This window comes from Somniosus microcephalus, chromosome 2, assembly GCF_052327205.1.
Source record: "Somniosus microcephalus isolate GS21.2 chromosome 2, FLI_Smic_1.0, whole genome shotgun sequence".
Classification (NCBI taxonomy): domain Eukaryota; kingdom Metazoa; phylum Chordata; class Chondrichthyes; order Squaliformes; family Somniosidae; genus Somniosus; species Somniosus microcephalus.
The window spans coordinates 323,179,031-323,204,876 of NC_140988.1; the positions used below are offsets into that span (position 1 = coordinate 323,179,031).

Genomic DNA, 25,846 nt, shown 5'->3' on the forward strand with positions numbered 1-25,846 from the left:
ATAAGGGTTGATCTCTAGGGCTGACCCTGCAACAAGCATTGATCCCACAACTGCTACCCTTGAGCAGCTCATATTTGTCCATAATTTTATCCAGTTCACAAAAGGGTTAGCCTTGCCTTCACACATACAAAAAGAAAATTAACTCCTTTCTTCATTTTTCATACTTCATAGTGAAGCAGTGGTGTGTGCATGTGCACGCTATGGGTATTTTGAAAGAAATATGAAATCACTATGGATTTTTACATTAGGATGGTAAGAGTGTTTTCATGGAATGTCAGGTTTCTAGCCTTGGTTGCTATAGTTCTCAACACTTTCCAAATTTCAACTTTTGTAATGGCTTTGCAAAACTAAAAAATACAACACTTACATTTTTCACGTACATCAATAAAAATAAATCTTGGCAGTGACCAGTAGCTATAGTAAACTATTGGATTTCCAATCCAGGCTGCTATTTGGATTTGCCTCTCATTATCAAATGTTTTTCATGAACTTTGTAATATTTGCTTGAGAACAGAATGGCAGAAGAATGTTTCACATACTTGGGGCGGAGGAGAGAGAAATGGTGGGAGATGGAGGCCCACCACTTGCTAAGGACTTGCAAAAGCTGCCATTATTTTTGAAACAGCATGATTACACATTAACACTAATGAAATCACAAATCTGCAACCCAAGCTATACCACCTGTCCAGCTAATGGCATAATGAAACAGGCTCTTCTTTACGGTTAAAAACTTCAGATAAATACATTGCCTCTTTTTATATATTAATGAGCAATGTCAATACCAGACAGGTTCGTACAAAGCCAAATCATACAATATTCTTGGTTGGGAGTTTAGACGGTTGAGGAGTGATCGAATCGAAGAGTTAAAATGATAAAGAAATTCGATAGGGTAGATAAAGAGAAACTTTTCCCTCTGATGGGGGAATTCAGCACAAGAGGGCATCATGTTAAAATTAGAGCTAGGTCACTTAGGAATGAAATCAGGAAGCATTTTTTTCACACAAAGGGTTGTGGAAATCTGGAACTCTTTCCTCAAAATGCTGTGAATGCTGAGCAGTTTGAAATGTTTAAGATAAGGTAAGGGTATGAAGGGATATATAGCATGGGATCTCAACTGAGGGTCCACGGTCCCCTAGTGGTCCACGAAAGGGTTTCAGGGGGTCTGCCATAAATAACCTCTGGGATTTAAAAAAAAGAAAAATACACCGTCGTGTAAAGGTGGGAGCAAACTGGTGGCTCCGGCCCCGACATTGACCTCTGTTTCCCCCACCTTCTGAACTTCTGTGTGAGGATGGCAGCAGCTGCCGCTGAGCCCAGGTCCCTGCTCGTTGAGAAGGGAGAAAGACGGCAGTCGCTGAACTCAGATCCCCAGCCTCGAGCTCTCTGTCCCCCGCTCTCCTCTCGCCCTCCCGCTGTATATATGGGTGGAATGGCCTGCTGGCCGAACCGTTGCAGTACAACCGTCAGAGCGCCGCCGGAACCATCTACGTGTCCAACCGATTCAACATCTAGACTCGCAACCAAAAGCGTCCGACTGCATCCGTAACTTATTTTGCGCAATATCGGAAACTCCCGGTTAGTCGATAGATTTTAGCAAGAGCGTTGACTCACACTGTCGTATAGTTACAAGGGTGCTGGCTGCCTTTGGTGCCTAACCTCATTCATTCTTCACCTGCGAGCCTATAACTTGAGTGTTAGCAGTCTTGCTTTAACAAGGAGGGCATCACAGGCAGACCTGATTGTTCACGCCCAATACTGCGGATGCTAGAAATCTGAAATAAAAACAGAAAATGCTGGAAATGCTCAGCAGGTCAGGCAGCATCTGCGAACAGAAACAGAGTTAACGTTTTAGGATCGACCTGAAGCAATGGCCCGGATTTTGCGGTCAGTGGCGTAATCGCCACCGAAAGCCGAACTGAATGCGCACTTACCTGCTGGGAGCCCTCCTCCGAGAAGTTGCTGTCAGACGCTGCAGAGTAGAGGGCAGCGGCACACTGGGGCACACTGTGTGTGGAAGCGTACCGGGGATCACGTGGGCCAGTGATCCAATCAGCAAACAGAAGGTCTCTCATCGAGATCATTAGTCTTTGCACTTCAGTACTTCGAAAATAACTTAAATTTGAGATTTGGCGATCTGGTTGTGTACAGATGCATTTGTAAGTCATCTACATTTTCATTTTTTTCCTCCCAGCAAAAACATTTTAAAACCCTGAGAATAATGCTTTCTTCAAAAATCTATTGGAAGATTTTTCATTGGGCAATAAATACTTTTCATGTACGAAATTCTATGGGTCATGTGTAAATGCTTCCATTTCCAGCCTCATATAGCTTTTAAAATTAAATATACACTTGGATTTGTCAGGAGGTATCCCCTTATGCTGTGCATGCACCAGCCGTAAAATTTTCATACATAATTGCTGGGCAGTTGGTGGGCAATTAGCCCAACTCTGCATCAGCAATTAGGATTTCAATGTCAGTGTGGATCATATGACATATCGCAAGTTCATATTTAGCGCATGCGAGAACTTGCTGTCCATTTCAAAGGCGGTATGACGGCGTACTCATACTGACTGTAAATTTTGGCCCGTTAACTCGGTTTCTCGCTCCACAGATGCTGCTTGACCTGCTGAGCATTTCCAGCATTTTCTGTTTTTGTTCACACCCAATGTTGGCCTCCAGCTAGGATTTGAACCTTCCAGGCTTGTCCTGGAGTCGCCAGGAATAAAACATTAATCTGGACACTGCTATGAGCAACTTGGGAGAAAAATCATATGGGCCTTAAAAAAATGGTGGCTTTTTTCATTTTCATTGAACACTTGTGCTTATTAGTTACGAAAATATTGGAGATGGGGGAAAAGGTTATTTGACTGACAATCAAGCAGAGAACTAGGGCCGGCTGATGTGCAGAGAGCAGTTGGTGAGGGAGTCGGGGTTGCGGGGGAAAGAGGGAGATTGGGAGTCAGGTGATTGGGGCTCAGGTGGAGGGAAAGAGGGAGTAGGATGGGCGTGGGGACCAGTATTTTCTGCAGTGCCGGGACAGCAGCAGCAGCAGCAGTAACATGGTGAGTGGGAACATCTAGGCTAGGCCTGGTAATTGGCAAATAACATTCACGTCACAACAGTGCTGGACAATGACTATCTTCAAGACAGCGTCTAACCATCACCATTGCCAAATCCCTCACTATCAACATCCTGGGGGTCGCTATTGACCAGCAACTCAACTGGACCAGCCATATAAATGCCGTGGCTACTAAAGCAGGTCTGGGACTGAGTATTCTGTGGTGAGTGACTCACCTCCCAACTCCCCAAAGCCTCTCCACCACCTACAAGGCACAAGTCAGGAGTATGATGGAGTACTCGGAATACTCTCCACTTGCCTGGATGGGCGCAGCTGCAGCAACACTCAGCAAGGACAAAGCAGCCCGCTTGATCATCAGCCCATCCGCCACCTTAAACATTCACTCCCTCCACCATGATGGTGATGGTTAGATATGGCTCAGATATCAGCCATGGCTCAGTTGCTAGCACTCTCGCCTCCGAGTCAGAAGGCTGTGGGTTCAAGTCCCACTCCAAAGATTTGAGCATATAATCTAGGCTGACACTCCAGTGCAGTGCTGAGGGAGTGCTGCACTGTCGGAAGTGCCGTCTTTCGGATGAGACGTTAAACCGAGGCCCCATCTGACCCCTCAGGTGGATGTAAAGGATCCCATGGCACTATTCAAAGAAGAGCAGGGGAGTTATCCCAGGTGTCCTGGCCAATATTTATCCCTCAAACAACACCACTAAAAACAGATTATCTGGTGATTATCACATTGCTGTTTGTGGGACCTTGCTGCTGCGATTCCTACATTACAAAAGTGACAATACTTCAAAAGTATATCATTGGTTGCAAAGCACTTTGGGACGTCCTGAGGTTGTGAAAGGCTCTACATAAACCCAAGTTTGTTCTTTCATTATATAGCAAAAAATCACAGCACAATTCCTACAATAAGGTTAGCGATATTATGAGCTTTCTTGTAATCTAATGTTAAATGTGGTTTGTAATGGCTCGCAAGTAGTCCTCAAAAACATTTGGTTTTATTTATTTTGGAATTTGAGCTACAATGACAAGGCTTCATTTGTTGCACAATCCTAATACAGCAGAGTGGCTCGCTAAGCTACTTCATTGTCAACCACCTCGTGTGAACTACAGTTATAAGTAAGACGCCTAGACCAGGGAATTCCCTGCCTAAGTCGCTCTGCCTCTCCCACCTTCTGCTCATTACAAACCACGTTTAACAAACCATCACAATATTTAAATATCTGAAATAGGATGCCATCTACCACAGTGAAATGCTGATTCAGTTGTAACACTGATCTAAGGACTACTGCTCAATTTATTTCACCTATTCTTTTTAACTGTGTCTCCTGAATTTGTGCCTTGGCCCTTCACCTAAGCTTTAGTTTAAAATAAAAGTCAGATTTTAGCAACCGATAAAGGGCTGAAAATAGTCAGTAAACAACACGAGAAAGTGGATGGAACAAATAGCCTTTTTGCTGCTTGCATTCTTATGTTCTTTTTTCAAGCAATTTAAGATCTCGCCCCATCCCCACCACCAACCACCCCTCACTATATCTATCTATAACGAAGATAACTATTATTCAGAGCAGGCTACACAGCTCTTGTGTCCAACTTTATTTTAAAAAACTACGGTGAAAGAGTTGCTACATTGATTTGTTAAACAGCAAAATAGCTCATTATTGCTCATAGTAACCTATCAAAGTTATTACTCTACCAACATACTTAAAACACTCACTTTCAGGATTAAAATTTACATAACCCAAATCAAAGTTAAGATTAAAAATAATTAACTATGATGATAAATATTATAAAATTAAATAGAGACATGATGCAAATGTAAAATCATGATATTAAAGCAGGAGTGTCACAATCAAGAACCCTACTGAAAAATAATTCAGTACAGTAAACGAGTAGTTCGGTCATATATACCAGTAAGGTCCCACATTTGTTCCCCAGTCTATGTAAAGTGAGCTGATCTAAACCGAAACAGTGGTCGCCCAGCAAGGAATCATATGGCAAGAAGAGAGAAAAATGGCCAGAGAAAAACAGGCAAGGAAAAAAAGGACAAAAAGAAAACCCAAACAGTGAAAAAAGAATGGATTAACTTAGGCATTTCTTTGATTCTGTTCATGTTTCTGTGTTTTGAAAACTGACTGCTGATGGCATAATCAAGTGAATGCATTAGAGAAGTTACTGAGGGAATTGAATTAATGTGCATGCAGTTAAGTACCCTTGGTTGATGATGGCTATCAATTAATTCAGCTCTTTTATCTGGTCAAAATCAGTAAATCCTCCAAATGTCATCATTTGGACATTCTAGTTCACAATCCGTTACACAGATCTTTCAGCAAGCTAATGCACTGAAAAAAAGATTTACTTCAATTCATCGGTATATCATACACTTAGCACAGCTACTAGACTCCAACAATATTGCGGTGGAACCATGTCTGATACACACTGCCTGATAGGGTGGTGGATACAGATTCAATAGTAGCTTTCAAAAGGGAATTGGATAAATACTTGAAGGAGAAAAAATAGCAGGGATATGGGGAAAGAGCGGGGGAGTGGGACTAACGGGATTGCTCTTTGAAAGAGCCGGCGTTGAATCGATGGGCCGAAAGGCCTCCTTCTGTGCTGTACTATTCTATGGCATAGTCATCACAGCTAAACTGTCAACAGTCACATAGATATATACACACACACACATTAAGATAAAATATTTGACTCATAATTGTTTGAGCTAATGTGTTGTCCACAACATTCAGGTTTCAAATTCGTTTATTGTGCACAATAAACTAATTATTCTGAGATGGTCATTGGCTGGCATTTGTTGGCATGAACGTTGCCTGCCACGTATCAGTCCAAGATTTTATCCAGGTCCTGCTGTATGCTGGTATGGATTGCTTCATTATCAGGATATTTTGAATTGAGCTGAACACTGTGGAATTGACAGTAAACAGCTAAACTCCTGACTTTATGATGGAGGGAAGGTCATTGAAGAAGGTGAAGATGGTTGGACCAAGCATGATGCCCTGAGGAACCCCTGAGGCTGTGACAATTGGCCTCCAACAAACATTATTCTTGTATGTTAGGTATGATTCCAGCCACTGGACTCATAGCTTGCACACAGGAAGATGGTCATTGTTATCAAGGGGAGTTGTTAATCCTGATCTCTGCAGTTCTCTTGTGTTACAGGTTACAAATAGCTTCATTTATTAGTCTGGAATTCTGGCAACTTCTATGACTAACTGTTTCCGTGAAAGTATAAGACAGTAGACACAGCACTTAGTTTTTGGGAGCGAGAAGGTAATTAGACAAAAGGATTTGTGCTCCTGAGGTAGAGATCAGAAATGGTGCCAAAAAGAAAGCGCCCTGATGCGGTGCAGAAACTGCAGCAGTATCCAGTAGAGGTGGAAGAGCAAGTTGACCAACAGCACTGTACAGGAAATGACCTAGTCTATGTCAGATTTAACGAGGATCAGGATCCATTAGCTATCCTCGTTAAACCTGGATAAGAAGTCTGATGGAGAAGACTGCCAACCTTCCATTACTTTCATCCCCATGAAATCCTCACGATAGATAAAGGGGGAAAAACATCACAGTTCTGAAATGTTCTGCTGGTGGAAGATATATATATATATATAATATATATATATATTATATATATATATATATATATATATATATATATATAGAGAGAGAGAGTATAAGCAGACTGCAGCAATGACAAAATGAGGACATTTTGCAACAAATTACTATGAAAACAAATCTATTTGGCAACATGAAACAGGCCAGCCATGGTACTTTTGCATATGTTCGACAAATGACCATTGATAGTCTGGCTATATGCACAATGAACACTCCCATCTGTGGCAGCAGAAGATAACACAAGCAATGAATTAACTCTATTGGAGAAAATAGACGAGAGGTAGCTGAGGCTGCAGACATACAGGAGAGAGATGAGTGGTGCCAGGTTATCATGACATCTGAACAAGTCAAGCTCAGACGAAAGCCAGATGAGAGTTGATGAAGAGGATGAAGGGGAACAAACAGAGGACAAGCTTCTTTCATTAGACCATTTTTTTTGAGTGATGACAATTTATGTACAATAGAGAAGACCAACAATGGCAACTAAATTGCTGAATTCGAACTACGAGCTTTTGATGCCATTACTGAACCTTGACTAAAATGCCAGCTTGAGTCCACAACGCTTTTGAAATGTTCTTTTGAGGGGGGAAACACAAGGTAGATCCACTTATTGTTTAAAGGCATTACTAATTATTTTTCAAGGATGCTGGAGCTCAATCATATTTCGAAAAAGAAAAATACCTGAGTTTTTAGTCAAAGTATTATTTCAATTGTATACAAAGATGGGGCGACATAGGAAAAACATAACCTTGCACAACTCAAATATTTTGCAGTACAGGAAACTTCTGAGATAATCATATGTGCCTTTTTATGCATTTATAAATAATAATAAATGGCCAGTAAAGTATTGTTAGGTAGTAACGCATTTGAAAGTCTGAGGTCACAGATTGCAACAGCAAGGACTGAGCAACTACATTTAGTTATCAGAACTCCAAGGCTGTGTTTATAGGCTTAAACATGCTTCTAGCTGTAAGAAGTTTTAAAAAGAAAATCATGGTTCAAAATTGTTTCAAACAAAACATCCAACTACTTCACATTTTTGTTAGTTTGAGTACTTCAATAATGTATCAAAACAAAAAAAAGACGGATTTGTCTATTCAAAGAAAGTCAATGCATGACCTTTACATATTCTGTTACCGCATTTAATATTCACAGCCATACCCCTACACATAGAGCACAGTTCGTCTGTAAAATTTATATTTCAACACATTCAATACATACAAGCTGAAAATGTCACCATAGGTTAATAGTTTTCTAAGTCCTTGTACTGAAGCATATATGATCATGAAATATTTAAGCAGATACAGTGAATACAAACAATGACAACCTCTGCAACTCTTGATAAAGCTGTTACATCAGTTAAGAAGGCTGACAGCAGCACATATTACCTGGGAACAATTTTCTTCTTTTTTGCTGTATATATGCTTTAATGCAGTATTTTAACAAAAATAAATTTGAACGCACTGGTCCTGACATTCTCTTAATCTGCAGAATGGATTGCAGAAACCCTCATCAGCCACTGCTGCTCTCCACTATGTCAGATCAATCAATAGGTACTAGTTTAAACAAAGACAGATAACATAATGAGCTCTATATTTTTTATTTCCAAAGACCAAAATAAGGCTTAAAATTAATGAAGAATAGCCGCTTAGGTGGAATACCGGCAGATTCCCAGCACTAAGAAAGAATCAGCACCTTACAAGTGGCTGAACAAAAGTGAAAAAAAAATTCAAGGACTTTCTTTATGGCATTTCAAAATTATATACTCACAAGAGGAAAAGAAACAGCCAAATATAAGCAGCACAGAAACAGGCTATTCAGCCCAGTCTATGCCGGTGTTTATGCTCCACATGAGCCTCCTCCCACCCTACTTCCTCTAACCCCATCAGCATATGCTTCCATTTCTTTCTCCCTCAGGTACTTATCTAGCTGCCACTTAATCTGACTGTGATGGTTTTCCACCTATCGAGGAGGGCGAGAGCATGTGATGGACAAATCACATGGTATTCAGGTTCAAAATAACCCAGTAAAGGGGTAATCGTTAATACTGAAACAAGCTAGTCCATTCAATCAAAATAGCGATTATAAATTTTGGACAATTAAAAGGCACGGGTCTGCCTATGGAAATTGCCATTTGCCATGGCATCAATAAAGTGTTGTGAGAGAGCCCAAATCATAACAATGGCATCATTACTTGTCTTCAGAGAATGAAGACAACTGCACCCCCAGAACAACCGATTGACTAAATGTTCCATTCCATTGATATCTTCCGAGGATAACCAAATAAACAATACGTTACGTGTGATAGGCTGTCTTGTAATAGATATAATGGAGCATTTTCAGTTGTCCATTCTGCAGGTAGTTGGTGGTACATAAAACTAGAACTGTAGACCACATAGCCTTCCAGTCCTCATTATAAATTGTACAATTAAAATTGGCTAACCATCTCCTGTAGGTAAGCTCAACATGTCCATAAAAATACAATATAGAATGGAGGCATGAAAGTAGTCCCTCCTCCTCAACTGAACTAATCAAAAAGAATTGACACCTGCCTAGAAACCAATGCATGCTTTCTGCCACAGAAAGGAATAAACAGATTTAGAGATATTTAGCAAAGGTGAGCTTGCCTGTTTATCTCCTCCCATGGGCTTGTGTACTTTACAGAAGTCTAGAGTAGAAATTAACTTCAACCTTAGTATGTTCTATGGGATATGGCTTTTACCATTATCGATCATTTTTTGTATGCCTAACTATATAAACACACACATTCTTTGAAACCACTAAAAATCCATCAGAACAATTCAACATTCAAAAAAATTCTCCATTAAACTTCAAGAACTTACATGACCCATAAAATAACTTAAACAGTATGTGTGACATTCTTAATAGTCAACTGATTCACAGAAACTGATCTAGAAAACTAAAACATCTCATGCATTTAAACAGTCCAAAATCTTAAATATGTAATTGATTTATTTGTTCCTATAAATCCACATTACAATGAATGCCATCTACACACACTGCATTCACATTTATTACTATATATTATGTAAGTTGTAAATTTCCTCTCACCACTTCTCACTTATATTCCATCTCTTGCTCTTTATAGCAGCTTATTTTGTAATACCACACAAAGCTGAAAAATGCATACTATTATTTATAAAAACAGTGCACTAATTAAATAAAACTGAATTTTTCCACAAGAAACGGACTTCATAAATAAGAATTTCTGATCACTTCATTCTTATGCAAGGGGACATAGACAGGCTAAGTAAGTGGGCAGAGATTTGGCAGATGGAATACAATACTGGAAAATGTGAGGTTATGCACTTTGGCAGGAAAAATCGTAGAGCAAGTTATTATCTTAATGGCAAGAAACTGGAAAGTACTGAAGTACAAAGGGATCTGGGGGTCCTGGTGCACGAAACTCAAAAGGTTAGTATGCAGGTGCAGCAAGTGATTAAGGCAGCCAATGGAATGTTGGCTTTCATTGCTAGGGGGATAGAATATAAAAATAGGGAGGTATTGCTTCAGTTGTACAAGGTATTGGTGAGACCGCACCTGGAATACTGCGTACAGTTTTGGTGTCCATACTTAAGAAAGGACATACTTGCTCTCGAGTCAGTACAAAGAAGGTCACTCGGTTAATCCTGGGGATGAGGGGATGGACGTATGAGGAGAGGTTGAGTAGATTGGGACTCTACTCATTGGAGTTCAGAAGAATGAGAGGCGATCTTATTGAAACATATAAGATTGTGAAGGGGTTGGATCGGGTGGATGCGGGGAGGATGTTCCCGATGATGGGTGAAACTAGAACTAGGGGGCATAGTCTTAGAATAAGGGGCTGCTCTTTCAAAACTGAGATGAGGAGGAACTACTTCACTCAGAGGGTGGTAGGTCCATGGAATATGCTGCCCCAAAAAGCTGTAGAAGCTACATCATTACATAAATTTAAAACAGAAATAGACAGTTTCCTAGAAGTAAAGGGAATTAAGGGTTATGGGGAGCGGGCAGGAATTTGGACGTGAGTCTAGGTTCGGATTGGTCATGGCCCTGTGGGTAGTGGAGCGGGCCCAGGGGCCGTGTAGCCTGATCCTGCTCCTATTTCGTGTGTCTAATTCTGTTAGATTCAGGAGATGGTTCTGTGATAGTGGATTGGCGGTTAGGATCAGATCAGCCATGATCTTATTGAATGGCGGAGCAGGCTCAAGGGGCCGATTGGCCTACTCCTGCTCCTATTTCTTATGTTCTTATGTTCTTATAGTCTGAAGAAAACGGCACACCAATAGTTTTTTCAGCCTAACAATATTTTGTGCACAAAATATTTCATTGGATTCTCTGAACAATTCCATACTTTGGGCAACATGGCAAATAGCTGATTTTTGATTTGGGGTGAATTATTTAAAAAAATCTAAAAAGGCTTTATTTATTCAAAATAAAATTGAATAAATGTGGTAAATAAGTCTCAATATAACATTTAATACAAAAAAGCTTGAAAGCTTTCCTTTTGACATTATATTATAGACACTTCACAACTATGTTGAGATGTAATTAGACTCTCCAGCCTAAGCCATTTTACAGGGGATAGTTCTGAATGTTTCAAGCAATGGCAGTGAGCTTAACTAGAGCTCAGCTGATCTAAGATAATGGATTATCAAAAGGTGGGGGACGAGGCACAGAAGATGAGCAAGGAGCTTGCTACGGATGCCTATGCACAGTGAATTTAAAATTATAATCAATTCTGGAAAGTATTAGGGACAGTATCAAGAACAATATGTTTTAGAACTGACAAGGGAATAGACCATACTAGATTTAGTGATGAGCAACAAAGCAGAATTGGTTAACAATCTGACGGTAAGGGAACATCTTGCAAATATTGCCACAGTACCGAAACGGCTCTTATCAAAGTCACAAATGATACCTTATGTGACTGTGACCGTGGTAAACTCCTCCTCCATCATCCAGCTAAGTGCATGTCGTATTTGACCCCAAGATGAGCTTCCGAACACATATGCGTGCCATCACTAAGACCGACTATTTCCACCTCCAGAACATCACCCGACTCTGCCCCTTCCTCATATCATTTGCTGCTGAAACCCTCATCCATGCCTTTGTTAGCTCTAAACGTGACGATTCCAACACACTCCTGGCTGGCCTCCCATCTTCCACCCTCCATAAACTTAAGCTCAGCCAAAACTCTGCTGCCCAAATCCTATCTCACACCAAGTCCCATTCACCCATCACCCTTGTGCTCGCTGACCTACATTGGCTCCCGGTTAAGCAACGCCTCGATTTTAAAATTCTCAACCTTGTTTTCAAATCCCTCTATGGCCTCACATTTCCCTAGCTCTGTAACCTCCTCCAGCGCCACAACCACTCCCCTGCTCCCCCGAGATATCTGCGCTCCTCCAATTCTGGCCTTTTGCGCATCCCTGATTTTAATCGCTCCACCATTAGCAGCTGTGCCTTCAGCTGCCTAGGCCCTAACCTCTGGAATTCCCTGCCTGAACCTCTCCGCCTCTCTTTCCTCCTTTAAGACGCTCCTTAAAACCTACCTCTCATCTGTCCTAATATCCCCTCATGTGGGTCGGTGTCAAATTTTGTTTGATAATGCTCATGAGAAGCGCCTTGGGATGTTTTACTACGTGAAAGGCGCTATATAAATGCAAGTTGTTGTTGTTGTAATGTGATTGAATTTGATATTAGGTTTGAGAGAGAAAGGAGAGATTCAAACCAAGGTTTTAAATTTAAATAAGACAAACTTCAAAGGGATGAGAAATGAATTGACCACAGTAAACTGGGCTGAACTGTTAATGGGTAAACCTACAGACAAACAGTGGGAAGTATCAACTTAGTATTTGGTACGACACAAAACCCTTAAAAGGCAAAAGCTCCACTTATGTAGTTAAGCAACCGTGGTCAGCAAATGACAGAAGACACAGTGTCAAGCGAAAAGGCTTACACAGAAAGAAAAGTGGAAATCCAACAGACTGAGAGCGCTTTAAAAATCAACAAATGTATATAAAGAAAGTAATGAAACGCAAAAAGGAATATGAAAAAAAACTTGCAAGGGAGATCAAAGCTAACAGTAAAAGTTTTTATAAATATATTAACAGGAAGAGAGTGGTAAAGATGAATGTGGGCCCATTATAAACAGATGGAGGCGAGAATATAATGGATACTAAGGAAATGGCAGCCTTTTTTTTAAATTCATTGATGGGATGTGGGTGTCGCTGGCTAGGCCTGTATTTAGTGCCCATCCCTAATTGCCCTTGAGAAGATGGTGGTGAGCCGCCTTCTTGAACCGCTGCAGTCCATATGGTGTAGGTACACCCACAATGCTGTTAGGAAGGGAGTTCCAGGATTTTGGCCCAGCGACAGTGAAGGAACAGCGATACAGGTCCAAGTCAGGATGGTGTGTGGCTTGGAGGGGAACTTGTAGGTGGTGATGGTCCCATGCGTCTGCTGCCCTTGTCCTTCTAAGTGGTAGAGGTCGTGGGTTGGAAGGTGCTGTTGAAGGAGCTTTGGCGAGTTGCTGCAGTGCATCTTGTAGATGGTACACACTGCAGCCACAGTGCGCCGGTGGTGGAGGGAGTGAATGTTGAAGGTGGTGGATGGAGTGCCAATCAAGCGGGCTGCTTTATCCTGAATGGTGTCGAGCTTCTTGAGTGTTGTTGGAGCTGCACTCATCCAGGCAAGTGGAGAGTATTCCATCACACTCCTGACTTGTGCCTTGTAGATGGTGGAAATGCTTTGGGGAGTCAGGAGGTGAGACACTCGCCGCAGAATTCCCAGCCTCTGGCCTGCTCTTGTAGCCACAGTATTTATATGGCTGGTCCAGTTCAGTTTCTGATCAATGGTAACCCCCAGGATGTTGATAGTGGGGGATTCAGCGATAGTAATGCCATTGAATGTCAAGGGGAGATGGTTAGAGTCTTGCTTGTTGGAGATGGTCATTGCCTGGCACTTGTGTGGTGCGAATGTTACTTGCCACTTGTCAGCCCAAGTCTGAATGTTGTCCAGGTCTTGCTGCATATGGACACGGACTGCGTCAGTATCTGACGAGTCTCGAATGGTGCTGAACACTGTGCAATCATCAGCGAACATCCCCACTTCTGACCTTATGATGGAGGGAAGGTCATTGATGAAACAGCTGAAGATGGTTGGGCCTAGGACACTGCCCTGAGGAACTCCTGCAGTGATGTCATGTGATTGAGATGAATGACCTCCAACAACCACAGCCAACTTCCTTTGTGCTAGGTATGATTCCAACCAATGGAGAGTTTTCCCCTTGATTCCCATTGACTTCAGTTTTGCTAGGGCTCCTTGATGCCACACTCGATCAAATGCTGCCTTGATGTCAAGGGCAGTCACTCTCACCTCACTCGAGTTCAGCTCTTTTGTCCATGTTTGGACCAAGGCTGTAATGAGGTCAGGAGCTGAGTGGCCCTGGCGGAACCCAAACTAGGCGTCAGTTAGCAGGTTATTGCTGAGTAAGTGCCACTTGATAGCACTGTCGACGACACCTTCCATCACTTTGCTGATGATTGAGAGTAGACTGATGGGACGGTAATTGGCCGGGTCGGATTTGTCCTGCTTTTTGTAGACAGGACATACTTGGGCAATTTTCCACATTGCCGGGTAGATGCCAGTGTTGTAGCTATACTGGAACAGCTTGGCTAGGGGCGCAGCTAGTTCTGGAGCACAAGTCTTCAGTACTATTGCCGGAATGTTGTCAGGGCCCATAGCCTTTGCAGTATCCAGTGTCTTCAGCCGTTTCTTGACATCACGTGGAGTGAATTGAATGGGCTGAAGACTGGCATCTGTGATGCTGGGGACCTCAGGAGGAGGCCGAGATGGATCATCCACTCGGCACTTCTGGCTGAAGATAGTTGCAAATGCTTCAGCCTTGTCTTTTGCACTCACGTGCTGGGCTCCACCATCATTGAGGATGGGGATATTTTTGGAGCCTCCTCCTCCTGTTAACTGTTTAATTGTCCACCACCACTCACGACTGGATGTGGCAGGACTGCAGAGCTTTGATTTGATCCGATGGTTGTGAGATCGCTTAGCTCTGTCTATCGCATGTTGCTTCCGTTGTTTGGCATGCAAGTAGTCCTGTGTTGTAGCCTCACCAGGTTGACACCTCATTTGAATGAGTACCGTGTATCCATTTTCACAGTAGAGGAAAAGAACAAATTACAAACAGTACAAGGGAACCTATAAATTAGTCTTGGGGAGGAATATAGTATAAAGTAGAAAAAAGGTAATGGAGAAAATAATGGGACTTAAGATAGACAAATCTCCAAAACCTGATGGTTTTCACCCCAGTGTATTAAAACAAACAGGTGGGGAAATTGCACATATGTTAGTCATAATTTTTCAAAGCTCTCTGGATTCAAGAATTGCGCTTTCGGATTGGAAAGTTGTAAATAACTCCATTATTTAAGAAGGGAGAAACCTGTCAGTTTAACATTTGTTGTGGGCAAGTTACTGGAATCTATGATCAGGGACAGAGTGACTGAGCACTTGGACAAGTATGAGCTAATCAAAGAGAGTCAGCATAGATTTGTGAAGGTTTGGTCAAGTCTGACTAATCTAGTTGAATTTTTTTTAAGGAAGTCACTAGCATGGTTGATAGGAGAGTGTCTATGGATATCGTCTATATGGACTTCCAGCCATGGTACGCCGGTGGTGGAGGGATTGAATGTTTAAGGTGGTGGATGGGATGCCAATCAAGCGGGCTGCTTTGTCTTGGATGGTGTTGAGCTTCTCGAGTGTTGTTGAAGCTGCTAGTGACTTCCTTAAAAAAAATCAACTAGACTAGTCAGACATGACCAATCCTTCACAAATGAACGACGACAGACCAAGTAAGTGGCAAAACTATGGCAGATAGAGTTCAATGTGGGGAAGTGTGAATTCATCTGCTTTAGATCCAAGAAACACAAATGTGAGCTGTGGAGGAGCAAAGGGATTTGGATGGCCATATGCACAGATCGCTAAAAGCTAGCACACAGGTACCAAAGGTAATCAAAAAGGCTAATGGAATGTTGGCCTTTACCTTAAGGGAGGCTGGAATAGAAAAGAAGGAAATGATGCTTCAGTATGCAGAGCCTTGGTCAGACCCCATCTGGAAAACTGCATTTGGTTTTTAGCACCAAACATCAGAGAAGATATATTGGCCTTGGAGGAGGTACAATGCAGATTCACCAGAATGACACCATGGCTTAAAGAGTTAAATTAGAATGATAGGTTGCATACATTTGGCTTATATTCCCTTGAGTTTAGAAAGTGGAGGGAGATCTAATTGAGGTGTTTTAAACGATAAAGGGATTTGATAGGGTAGATACAGAGAATCTATTTTCTCTAGTGGAGAAATCAAAACAAGGGGGCATAATCTTAAAATTAGACTAAAAAAAAAGAGTGAAATCAGGAAGTAAGGATAGTGGAACTCTGGAATGCTTTCTCCCAAAATATTTTTGGTGGATAAGAGTATGAAAGGATATGGAGCAAAGGCAGGTAAATGGATCTAATAGAATGGCAGAACAGGCTCGAGTGGCTGAATGGCCTACTCCCTGTTACTTTGTTCCTATACAATTGATCAGTCCAATAACAGAATGAAGCCATGGTCATCAGGTGACAGCATACAGTCAAGAGCCCATTTTCATTTTAGCATTTCTATTTATTATTACAATAAAGCTGTCCAAAATCAAAACCAAATCCTTAAACAAGAAGCAAAATATGACAGATGCTGGAAATCTAAAACAACAACAGAAAATACTGGAACAACTCAGCAGGTCACTCAGTCTCTGTGGAAAGAACATATAAGTTAACATTTCAGGTGTAGACCCTTCGTCAGTTCTGACAAAAGTTCTATAAAGGAACAGGAAGAGGTCATTCAGCCCATCAAGCCTGTTCTGGCATTCACTTAGATCATAGCTGATCTGTACAAAACATCTATGTATCTAACATTAACGTATCTATTCTCCCACAGATGCTCACTGACCTGTTGAGTGTTTCCAGCATATTTTGTTTTTATTACACCATCTTTATACTGACTGGCTGAGAAGTAGATTATTTATAAATTCTGAAAAATTGAATAATAATGACAAAATTCTATAAAATTAGCAAGTAATTCCACACCAATGGCAGTAAATCATAATAACTTAATGATATAAATCCCATAATATTTTAAGTATAGTTTCTCTGAAATTAAAATAACCACTTTAAAAAGAAATAGTATTATTTTAAATCTGGCCTCTGATTTAAACTCTACAAACTTTTGAACAGAGCAAAGTATACACAAAAATCTCATATGTTTCTCATTCAGGACAGCAAAGTCTATTGAATTATGTTCCAGTAAGAGATTATTTTCTTAGTGTCATACATCTTACGTTAGCCTCATTGTATAAAAGCTTATTTGATCCTATAGGACGTAGATAAAAATTTCACACCCATTTTGAACAATTTGTCCAAACAACCATAAAGTTTCCATTTGAGTTTTTTTTTTCAAAAACAGAATAACCCAACTTGGATGTTTTTATAGAAAATCCAGCAAATAAGTATTTAAAAGATTAGATTAGAATCAGGTTAAACAGTCATAAATCACTGCAGATAAAGAAGGATTTTAAAAGAAATCCAATTACATAAACTAAATTAAATCAGCAGTCTACAAACTACCTGCTAAAACATTCACAAATCAGAAATTAAACTGTAACAGATTATCGAAATAAACTATTGGCTTTACAGCAGTCAACTGTTTTGGAGCTCTACTTTTAGGCAGGAATAGCCTTTATGATAAATCAGGAAACAAATCAATTCAAAGTCTATCTATTATTGGATGGACAAAGAAGAATAATGCACTACTCTGACCATGATGCAATATCCCTCCTCATCCTTCTTGACCTGTCTAGACCCTTTGACAATTGACCACATCATCCTCCTCCAATGCCTCTCCTCTGTTGTCCAGCTCAGTGGGACTGCCCTCGCTTGGTTACAATCTTATCTACCTAATCGCAGCCAGATTACCTACAGCAATGGCTTCTCTTCCTGCCCCTGCACCATTAACTCTGGAGGCCCCAAGGATCTATTCTTGGCCCCCTCCTCTTCCTCACCTACATGCTGCCATTTAGCGAAAGTGTCTGAAGGCAGGGGATCAGTTTCCACGTGTACGCTGAGGTCACTAGCATGGTGGATAGGGGAGTGACCCAGCTTGACTTCTCCATCACCCCTCTCTGCCTTTCTGCTGCCTTTGGGTTGTTAGACTGCTTGTCTGACATCCAGTACTGGATGAGCCACAATTTTCTCCAGTTAAACATTTGGAAGACCAAAGCCATTGTCCTCGGCCTCTGTCCCAGACTATTCAAATCCTCAAATTCTAGTTGACCCTGAGCTGAGCATCCAACCCCATAGCCTTTCCATTATAAAGACTGCCTACGTAACATTGCCCATCGCTGCCCCTGCCTCAGCCCATCTGCTGAAACCCTCATCTATGCCTTTGTCTCCTCTAGACTCAACTATTCCAATGCTCTCCTGACCAGCCTGCAATCCTCCACCATCCATGAACTTTAGCTTATCCAAAACTCTGCTGCCTGTATCCTATCCCTTACCAAGCTCACCCATCATCCCTGAGCTTGCTGACCTGCATTGGCTCCTGGTCGCCCAATACCTCAAATTTAAAATGATCATCCTCCTGTTTAAATCCCTTCATAACCTCGACCCTTTCTACCTCTGCAACCTTCTCCAGGCATTCTTCTGAGAACTGTGCATGTCTCCAAGTCTGGCTTCTTGTGCATCCTTCACTCCTTTCACCCAACCACTGGCAGCAGTGCCTTCAGCTGCCAGGCCCTATTCTTGGAATTTTCTCCCTTAACCCCTTTGTCTACATCTCTCTCCTCCTTTAAGACAGTTCTCAAAACCCACCTCTCTGGCCAAGTTTTTAGTCACCACTCTTAATATATCCTTCTTTGGAGAAGTGCCAGTTTTTGTTTGATTACACTTCTATGAAGTGTCTTGGGACACTTTTCTATGTTAAGGGCACTATATAAATGTAAGTTGTTATTGTCGTAGTAATTGTTTTATTCTGCCCATTGTATAGCTAAAGGAAAACTCCAGGAGAAAACCAATTACTTTATATTCAACTAAAAAAAGGCAGCTCCAATTAGAAAATTAACCACTGTAAAATGGTTGGGCCTCTTAGTCCCCCCATCACAACATCCAACTGCCTCTTGAAAGATTGCAGTGAGCTTTCCTCCACAACTCCACCTGTAATCAGTCTTTGTGTGAAGGTGCTTCCTGATATCAGTGTTGAATTTGTCTTTTACTGGCTTATACCATGGCTCTTTATCTTCAATTAACTTGAAAACATCGGATGAAACTTTTCTATTCCACTTACAGTCTTCCAGACCTCTATAAGATCCCTTAGATTCCTCCTTTCAAAACTGACAGCAAATGCCTCTAATCTTCTCTCATAATTCAGTCATCTGATACTAGGGATTAGCCTCGTAGTCCTTCGTTGCACAACCTCCAGGACTTGGATATTTCCCTTGTTTTTTGGTGACCTCAACTGAACATAGGAGTCAAGATGCAGCCTTACCAGAGTGCTGTACATCAGGCTCTACTGATGTGGCATTCTGTTTGCTGAAACACTTGTTTGTTTTTCCACCCTCAGCTTTCACCACTCTTGCTACGCTACAAAAAGTAAAAAGCAACACCTGATGCACTTTTTAAGGGGGAGGGGAGAAAGAGATGAAGACATCCAGCAAGAAAAATGCAGTGAAGCAAACAAAAGAAAACGTTTTTTGTTTTTTAAAAAAAATCAAAAATATGGCTTTACAGCCAACTGCTGAAGAATAATGGCCTTTTTGTGCTTTGTCCTGGAGTGTTCCTTTAATAGTATCATGGCTAGATATTTTTAAATTTGGTTGTCTTGACCATGGTTCAGTTCTGCTTTGCTCTCGGCATAAAATATCATTCTGCAAGCTCAATTTTGAAAAACCATAACCAACAAAGTTGTCATTTACCAACAATATAAAGTTGAATTTTTTAATGAATTTATTAAAAGCAACTAGAAAATAAATGTTATGCAATAGCTATACATCTTAGTGTGACACTGTCGGAGGACAGTGGCTGTTTTTGTATTTAAACATTTTTGGAGTTAAAAATTATACATTCAATTTGTTATAGATAGCTTTTTGTGAGTCAATAACTTATTTAAGAATAGCATATAAAAGATTCCAATTCATAATCTTTGAGTACACTGGAATCTATGTTCCTTTGGTATCATAGTTGTCACTCTCAATTATCTCCCTTTCTGATCAGAATTTTGGAGGGAGAAATTATAGCCACTATTTGATTACCAGTGCATAAGCAATTAAGAGTAAAATAGCAATGTCGAACAAACCATTCCCAAAGTAAGTCAAAATACAAATCTGCCATACAACCTAATTTACCAAGACGTGCCATCAGGAGACAGGGTAATTCCCATCGTGTTTGCCAAGGTCTGCAACGCCATTATGCAAAGCAGCATTCACTGAATTACATTTACTTCGGTAATAATTTCCAATCATCTAGATAGCACAAGTCTAAAAACACTACTGTGCACATTAAATTCAAAGGCCACAAGCAGAGGTGTTTTATCAGTAAATGGGACACTCTGAACATTGTGAAATCATTGCAATTACATACTGTATTACAGAGTTAACCTTTGTTAAAAAAGTACTAATGTTACAGCAAGTTTAAACTTAAAGGTTGGTGGAAACTATTGCATGACAATTCTGTTATTTTAACTGCAAAAATTTGAAATATTCGCAAACATCACATGATCCTAGTTTGCAGTTGGCAATGACTGCTTTATACAGTAAAATAATTAGAACAAAAGTTTTGTATTATCAATAAGGTTAACACTAACAAGCCTTTGTTTCACAAGCATCACTTATCTGGGTTAAGATTTCTTCAAAACAAAAACAAGAAAACAATCTTTAATAAAATGGCCCTTCACAGATTTGAAAACAGAACCACTTACCTGCAGTAATGTCATCATCTGCTAGGTCAGGTTCTTCTTCCTGAACTTTGGCATCTGCCCCTTGTAAATCAGGATTTGCACCGACAGCTTGAATGGTTTCTGTTGTCGCACCAGCTAAAAAGCAACCCATCAAAAAAGTTACAATCACAGATCTTAGGTTAAATTTGGTTTCTTTTAGCAAGATTTAAATGAAATCTAATTTTTAGCCTTTAAACGCCCACTGCCACATATTAATCAATGCAGTAATCACAAGTACTTCCCAGAGCACTGTGAATGAAAAGCTGAAGTTATACCAATTACAGGAAACTCTCGTTTAAACGACACCTAAATATCCAGAATTCTCTATTAACCGGCAAAATTCATACTCCGAAAACAACACCTCAATAACTGGAAATGTTGCCGAGTCCAATCCCCCGCAGTGGCCGAGTTAGTCAGTGGGGGGTAGTTCTCCAAACTGCCACTACTTGGCTTCTTGGCGCTGTCGGAAGTCCGAACACCTCAATAACAGGAGTCTGACTCTCCCGCGCTGCCAGTAGTCTCTTCCGATCCGCCATTTTTCTGTTTACTGTATAAGTTTTGTTTTACTGTTAAGTAATTAAAGAGTTATGGATTACCCTCAACTGGCAGTACTGTACTTAATCAAGCATCTTCCACCATCCATTTAACACAACATTCTGTAGGCGAGTACCCAATTACTGCATACTGCACATTTCTTGATTTTTTTATTTTTGTTTGTTAAAAATAGCCTCGGTAGATAACCCTCTCCATCATCCGGAATTTTTAATCAACCAGCACCATCCCGGTCCCGTTGGTGCCGGATACCAAAGAGTTTCCTGTACTGGCAATGCTGTTCTGTTGGGCAAAGCAAGGCTTCAGACATGCAACAACATACACTTATGGAGTATTTTTCACATAAAACATCCTAGAACATTTTACAAGAGGAGCAGTGGACAAAAAACAGGACATGGGAGAGTATTCGGCAAAGCAGCTGAAATCTTGGAGGTTTTTGAAGATGGGAAGGGAGGTAGGAAAGCAAAGAGGCTCAGAAAGAAAAATCCAGTGCCGGGACATGCTTCCTGAAGGCTAAACTCCCTACCCACACTGAAGCAAAGGCTGGGGTGGCAAACAACCACACAGAGTTGGAGGTATTTTGGGTACAGATAGAGTGGAGTAAAACCATGGAGTGATTTTGAAGTTCATGTGCTGAGGGAGAAGGAGCCAGTGGAGATCAGAAGATGGGTGCACAGTGAAGGACATGGATTGCATAATCCTAGAAGATTTGGAGTTTGTATTGCGTGCATATTGGTGAAAAGAAGAATGAAGAGGTTGAGGCCATTGAAGAAAGCAACGGAGAAGTTGAGGGCGAGGGTTTCAACTGCAGTGAGACAGGAATGTAGGAACATATTCTGAAGGTGGAAGTAAGCAGTCTTGGCAATTAATCAAATGTGGGGCTTAAAGTTGAGCCGAGGGTCACGTGCTATTTAAATGATTCATTCTCCATCAATAATATTTCAAATATCAGGAGAGCTGAATTGCTTCCACAATGACTTAGCAAGTTAATCCAGTAAGCAGCTCATCCATACAAATCAGGAAGATTCCCCAAGTGCAATGCATGATCTGTGCTGAGTTAGTTGATCTCAATTGAAGTGGGAGTAGTAGCTCCACAACTAGCCTAAAATTAGGGAGGGGAAAACAGGTTCGAGTTATTGCTCCCAATCGCTATCCACCACACCAGCTAGAATTGTGGAAGTCTGTGCGTATGGACAATGCACAAGGACTGGACTCAGCCATGATAGCTTCTGTGATGGAATTGGCCGCTGACACTCACAGCACAAATTAAAACATGGGTTTGGAGCTCATGGATCACTTCATCACCAAGATAGAGACCATCTGTTCAGCTGCATTCACCTTTCCCCTTGCCCACCAAGCCAAACCTCTCCCCAACCCCCGCAAGTTCAACTTCCTACCCTCGCCTGAACCATCTTGCCTCCAGTTTCTAACCCATCTGTTCCCATCCATTAAACAAACTCATCTCATCTACAAGACCCACCACCTGCTCCCTTGACCCCATTTCTACAAAACTCCTAACCGCAGCCAAATTTTCCCTCATGGCACCATTCCACGCAGGCATTATAAATGGTTCCCTCTCCTCAGGCACTGCCCTCTCTCTTTTCTCGCTATCACCACTCTCCTCATGAGACCCATCTATCCTCGCTTACGGTAGCCCTACTTCCAACCCCCCTTTCCTTTCCAAAGATCTTGAATGTGTTGTCACATTCCACTTCAATGTCCATCTCTCCCCTAACTCCCTCGAATCAGATTTCCGACCCTCCCACAGAACTGAAATCATCATCTTCTTAGGCAGTCCCTCGGAATCAAAGATGACTTGCTTCCACATTAAAAATGAGTTCTCAGGTGACTGATGAGTCCAATGCGGGACCTCCAGTCTCTGTCACAGGTGGGGCAGACGGTGGTTGAAGGGGCAGATGGTGGTTGAAGGGGCGGGTGGGTGGGGTGCTTGGGTTGACGTGTGCTCCTTCCGCTGTTTGCGCTTGGCTTCTGCTTGCTCCCGGCGAAGAGACTCGAGATATTCAGCGCCTTCCCGGATGCTTCTCCTCCACTTTGCACAGTCTTGGGCCAAGGATTCCCAGGTGTCGGTGGGGATGTTGCACTTTTTCAAGGAGGCTTTGAGGATGTCCTTGAAGCGTTTCCTCTGCCCACCTGGGGCTCTCTTGCCGTGTCGGAGCTCCGAGTGGAGCGCTTGTTTTGGGAGTCTCGTATCGGGCATGCGGACGATGTGATCCATCCATCGGAGCTGATCGAGCGTGGTCAAAGCTTTGATGCTGGAGATGTTGGCCTGAGCGAGAACACTGAAGTAGAGCTAACCAAAGTCACAAATGACACTTTCTTTGACTGTCTTGCATATCTCCTTCTTCTGTCTGCAACATTTGGCATAATTAACCGCACTGTCCTCCTCCTCCAAAGCCACTCCTCTGCTGTCCCACTCTTCATCCTTCATGTGGTTCCACTATTACCTGATGGATCATAGCCAGAGCATCTCTAGTGACGACTTCTCTTCCAACACTGTCACTTTTGCAATCCCCAAGAAACTGCTTTGGACCCCTCCTCTTCTCATTAACATTGCCCCATGGTAACATAATCCACGGATATAGGGTTAGCCTCTACATGTACAGTGATGACACCCAGCTCTACCTCTCCAACACCTCTCTCAGACCCTCCACGCAATCAACAACAACTTGTATTTATGGTGCGCCTTTAACGTAGTAACACGTCCCAAGGCGCTGCACAGGAGTATTTTAAGACAAATAATTTGACACCGATTCACATAGAATAAATTAGGGCAGGTGACCAAAAGCTTTGTCAAAGAGGTAGGTTTTAAGGAGCGTCGTAAATGAGGAAAGAGAGGTAGCGAGGCGGACAGGTTTAGGCAGGGAATTCCAGAGCTTAGGGCCTAGGCAACAGAAGGCACGACCACCAAAGGTTGAGCGATTATAATCAGGGGTGCTCAAGAGGGCAGAATTAGAGGAGTGCAGATATCTCGGGGGGGTTGTGGGGCTGAAGGAGATTACAGAGATAGGAAGGGGCAAGGCCATGGAGGGATTTGAAAACAAGGATGAGAATTTTGAAATCGAGGCGCTGCTTAACCGGGAGCCAGTGTAGGTCAGTGAGCACAGGGGTGATGGGCGAACTGGACTTGGTGCGAGTTAGGACACGGGCAGCCGAGTTTTGGATGACCTCAAGGTTATGTAGGGTGGAATGTGGGAGGCCAGCCAGGAGTGTGTTGGAATAGTCAAGTCTAGAGGTAACAAAGGCATGGATGAGGGTTTCAGCAGCAGATAAGCTGAGGCAAGGGCGGAGACAGGCGATGTTACGGAGGTGGAAGTAGGCGGTCTTTGTTATGCTGCGGATATGTGGTCGGAAACTCATTTCAGGGTCAAATATGACACCAAGGTTGCGAACAGTGTGGTTCAGCCTCAGACAGATGTTAGGGAGAGGGATTGAATCAGTGGCTGGGGAACGGAGTTTGTGGCGGGGACCGAAAACAATGGCTTTCATCTTCCCAATATTTAATTGGAGAAAATTTTTGCTCATCCAGAATTGTATGTCGGACAAGCAGTCTGACAATTTAGACAACGTGGAGAGGTCGAGAGAAGAGGTAGTGAGGCAGAGCTGGGTTTCGTCAGCATACATGTGGAAACTGACGCTTGCAAGACTGCTAATCCAACATCCACTCTTGGACTAGCCATAATTTTCTCCAATTAAACATTGTGAAGAGCGAAACCACTGTCGTTGGCCTTAGCACAAACTCCATACCCTTGCCACTAACTCCATCCCCTCCCTGGTCAATGTCTCAGGCTTTTCACAGTCACAACATCCTGTTCAACTCTAACCTCCTTATCTCTGTAATCTTTTCCAGTCCTACAACCCCTCCCAAACAAACACTCTATTCTTCTGACTCTGGCCTCTTGTATATCCCCTTCACCCCACATTGGTGCAACAACAACTTGCATTTATAGCACCCTTAACGTAGTAAAACATCCCAAGGTCACAGGAGCATTATCAAACAAAATTTGACACCAAGCCATAAGGAATTATTAGGACAGATGACCAAAAGCTTGAGCAAAGAGGTAGGTTTTAAGGAACGTCTTAAAGGAGGAGAGGTAGAGAGGTTTATGGAGGGAATTCCAGAGCTTAGGACCTACGCAGCTGAAGGAACAGTTGCCAATGGTGGAGTGAAGAAAATCGGGGATGCTCAAGAGGCCAAAATTGGAGGACCGCAGAGATCTGAGGTTGTAGAACTGGAGGAGGTTATAGAGATAGAGAGAGGCGAGGCCATAGAGGGATTTGAAAACAAGGATGAGAATTTTAAAATTGAGGTGTTACCAGACCATGAGCCAATGTACATCAGCGAGCACAGGGGTGATGGGTGAACGGGATTTAGTACGAGTTAGGATATGGGCAGCAGAGTTTGGCTGAGCTTAAATTTATGTAGGGTGAAAGATGGGAAGCCAACCAGGAATAGTCAAGTCTAGAGGTAACAAAGGCATGGGTGAGGGTGAGGGATTCAGCAGTAGATGAGCTGAGACAGGAGC

The 25,846-nt window shown here is 42.0% G+C and overlaps 1 protein-coding gene across 7 annotated transcripts in view; it reads right to left on the bottom strand.

Annotated features, from left to right (window-relative positions):
• Positions 1-25,846, bottom strand: part of wdr7 (WD repeat domain 7) — an 836,682-nt gene that overhangs the window by 431,513 nt on the left and 379,323 nt on the right. For all 7 annotated transcript variants that reach the window (XR_015074758.1, XM_085974490.1, XM_085974481.1 and 4 more), the window contains one exon: positions 20,733-20,846. Coding sequence is in view for 6 of the 7 variants with exons in the window: in XM_085974490.1 (XP_085830616.1) it covers positions 20,733-20,846 (114 nt within the window). In the remaining variant the exon portion in view is untranslated. The remainder of the gene's footprint in view (positions 1-20,732; positions 20,847-25,846) is intronic.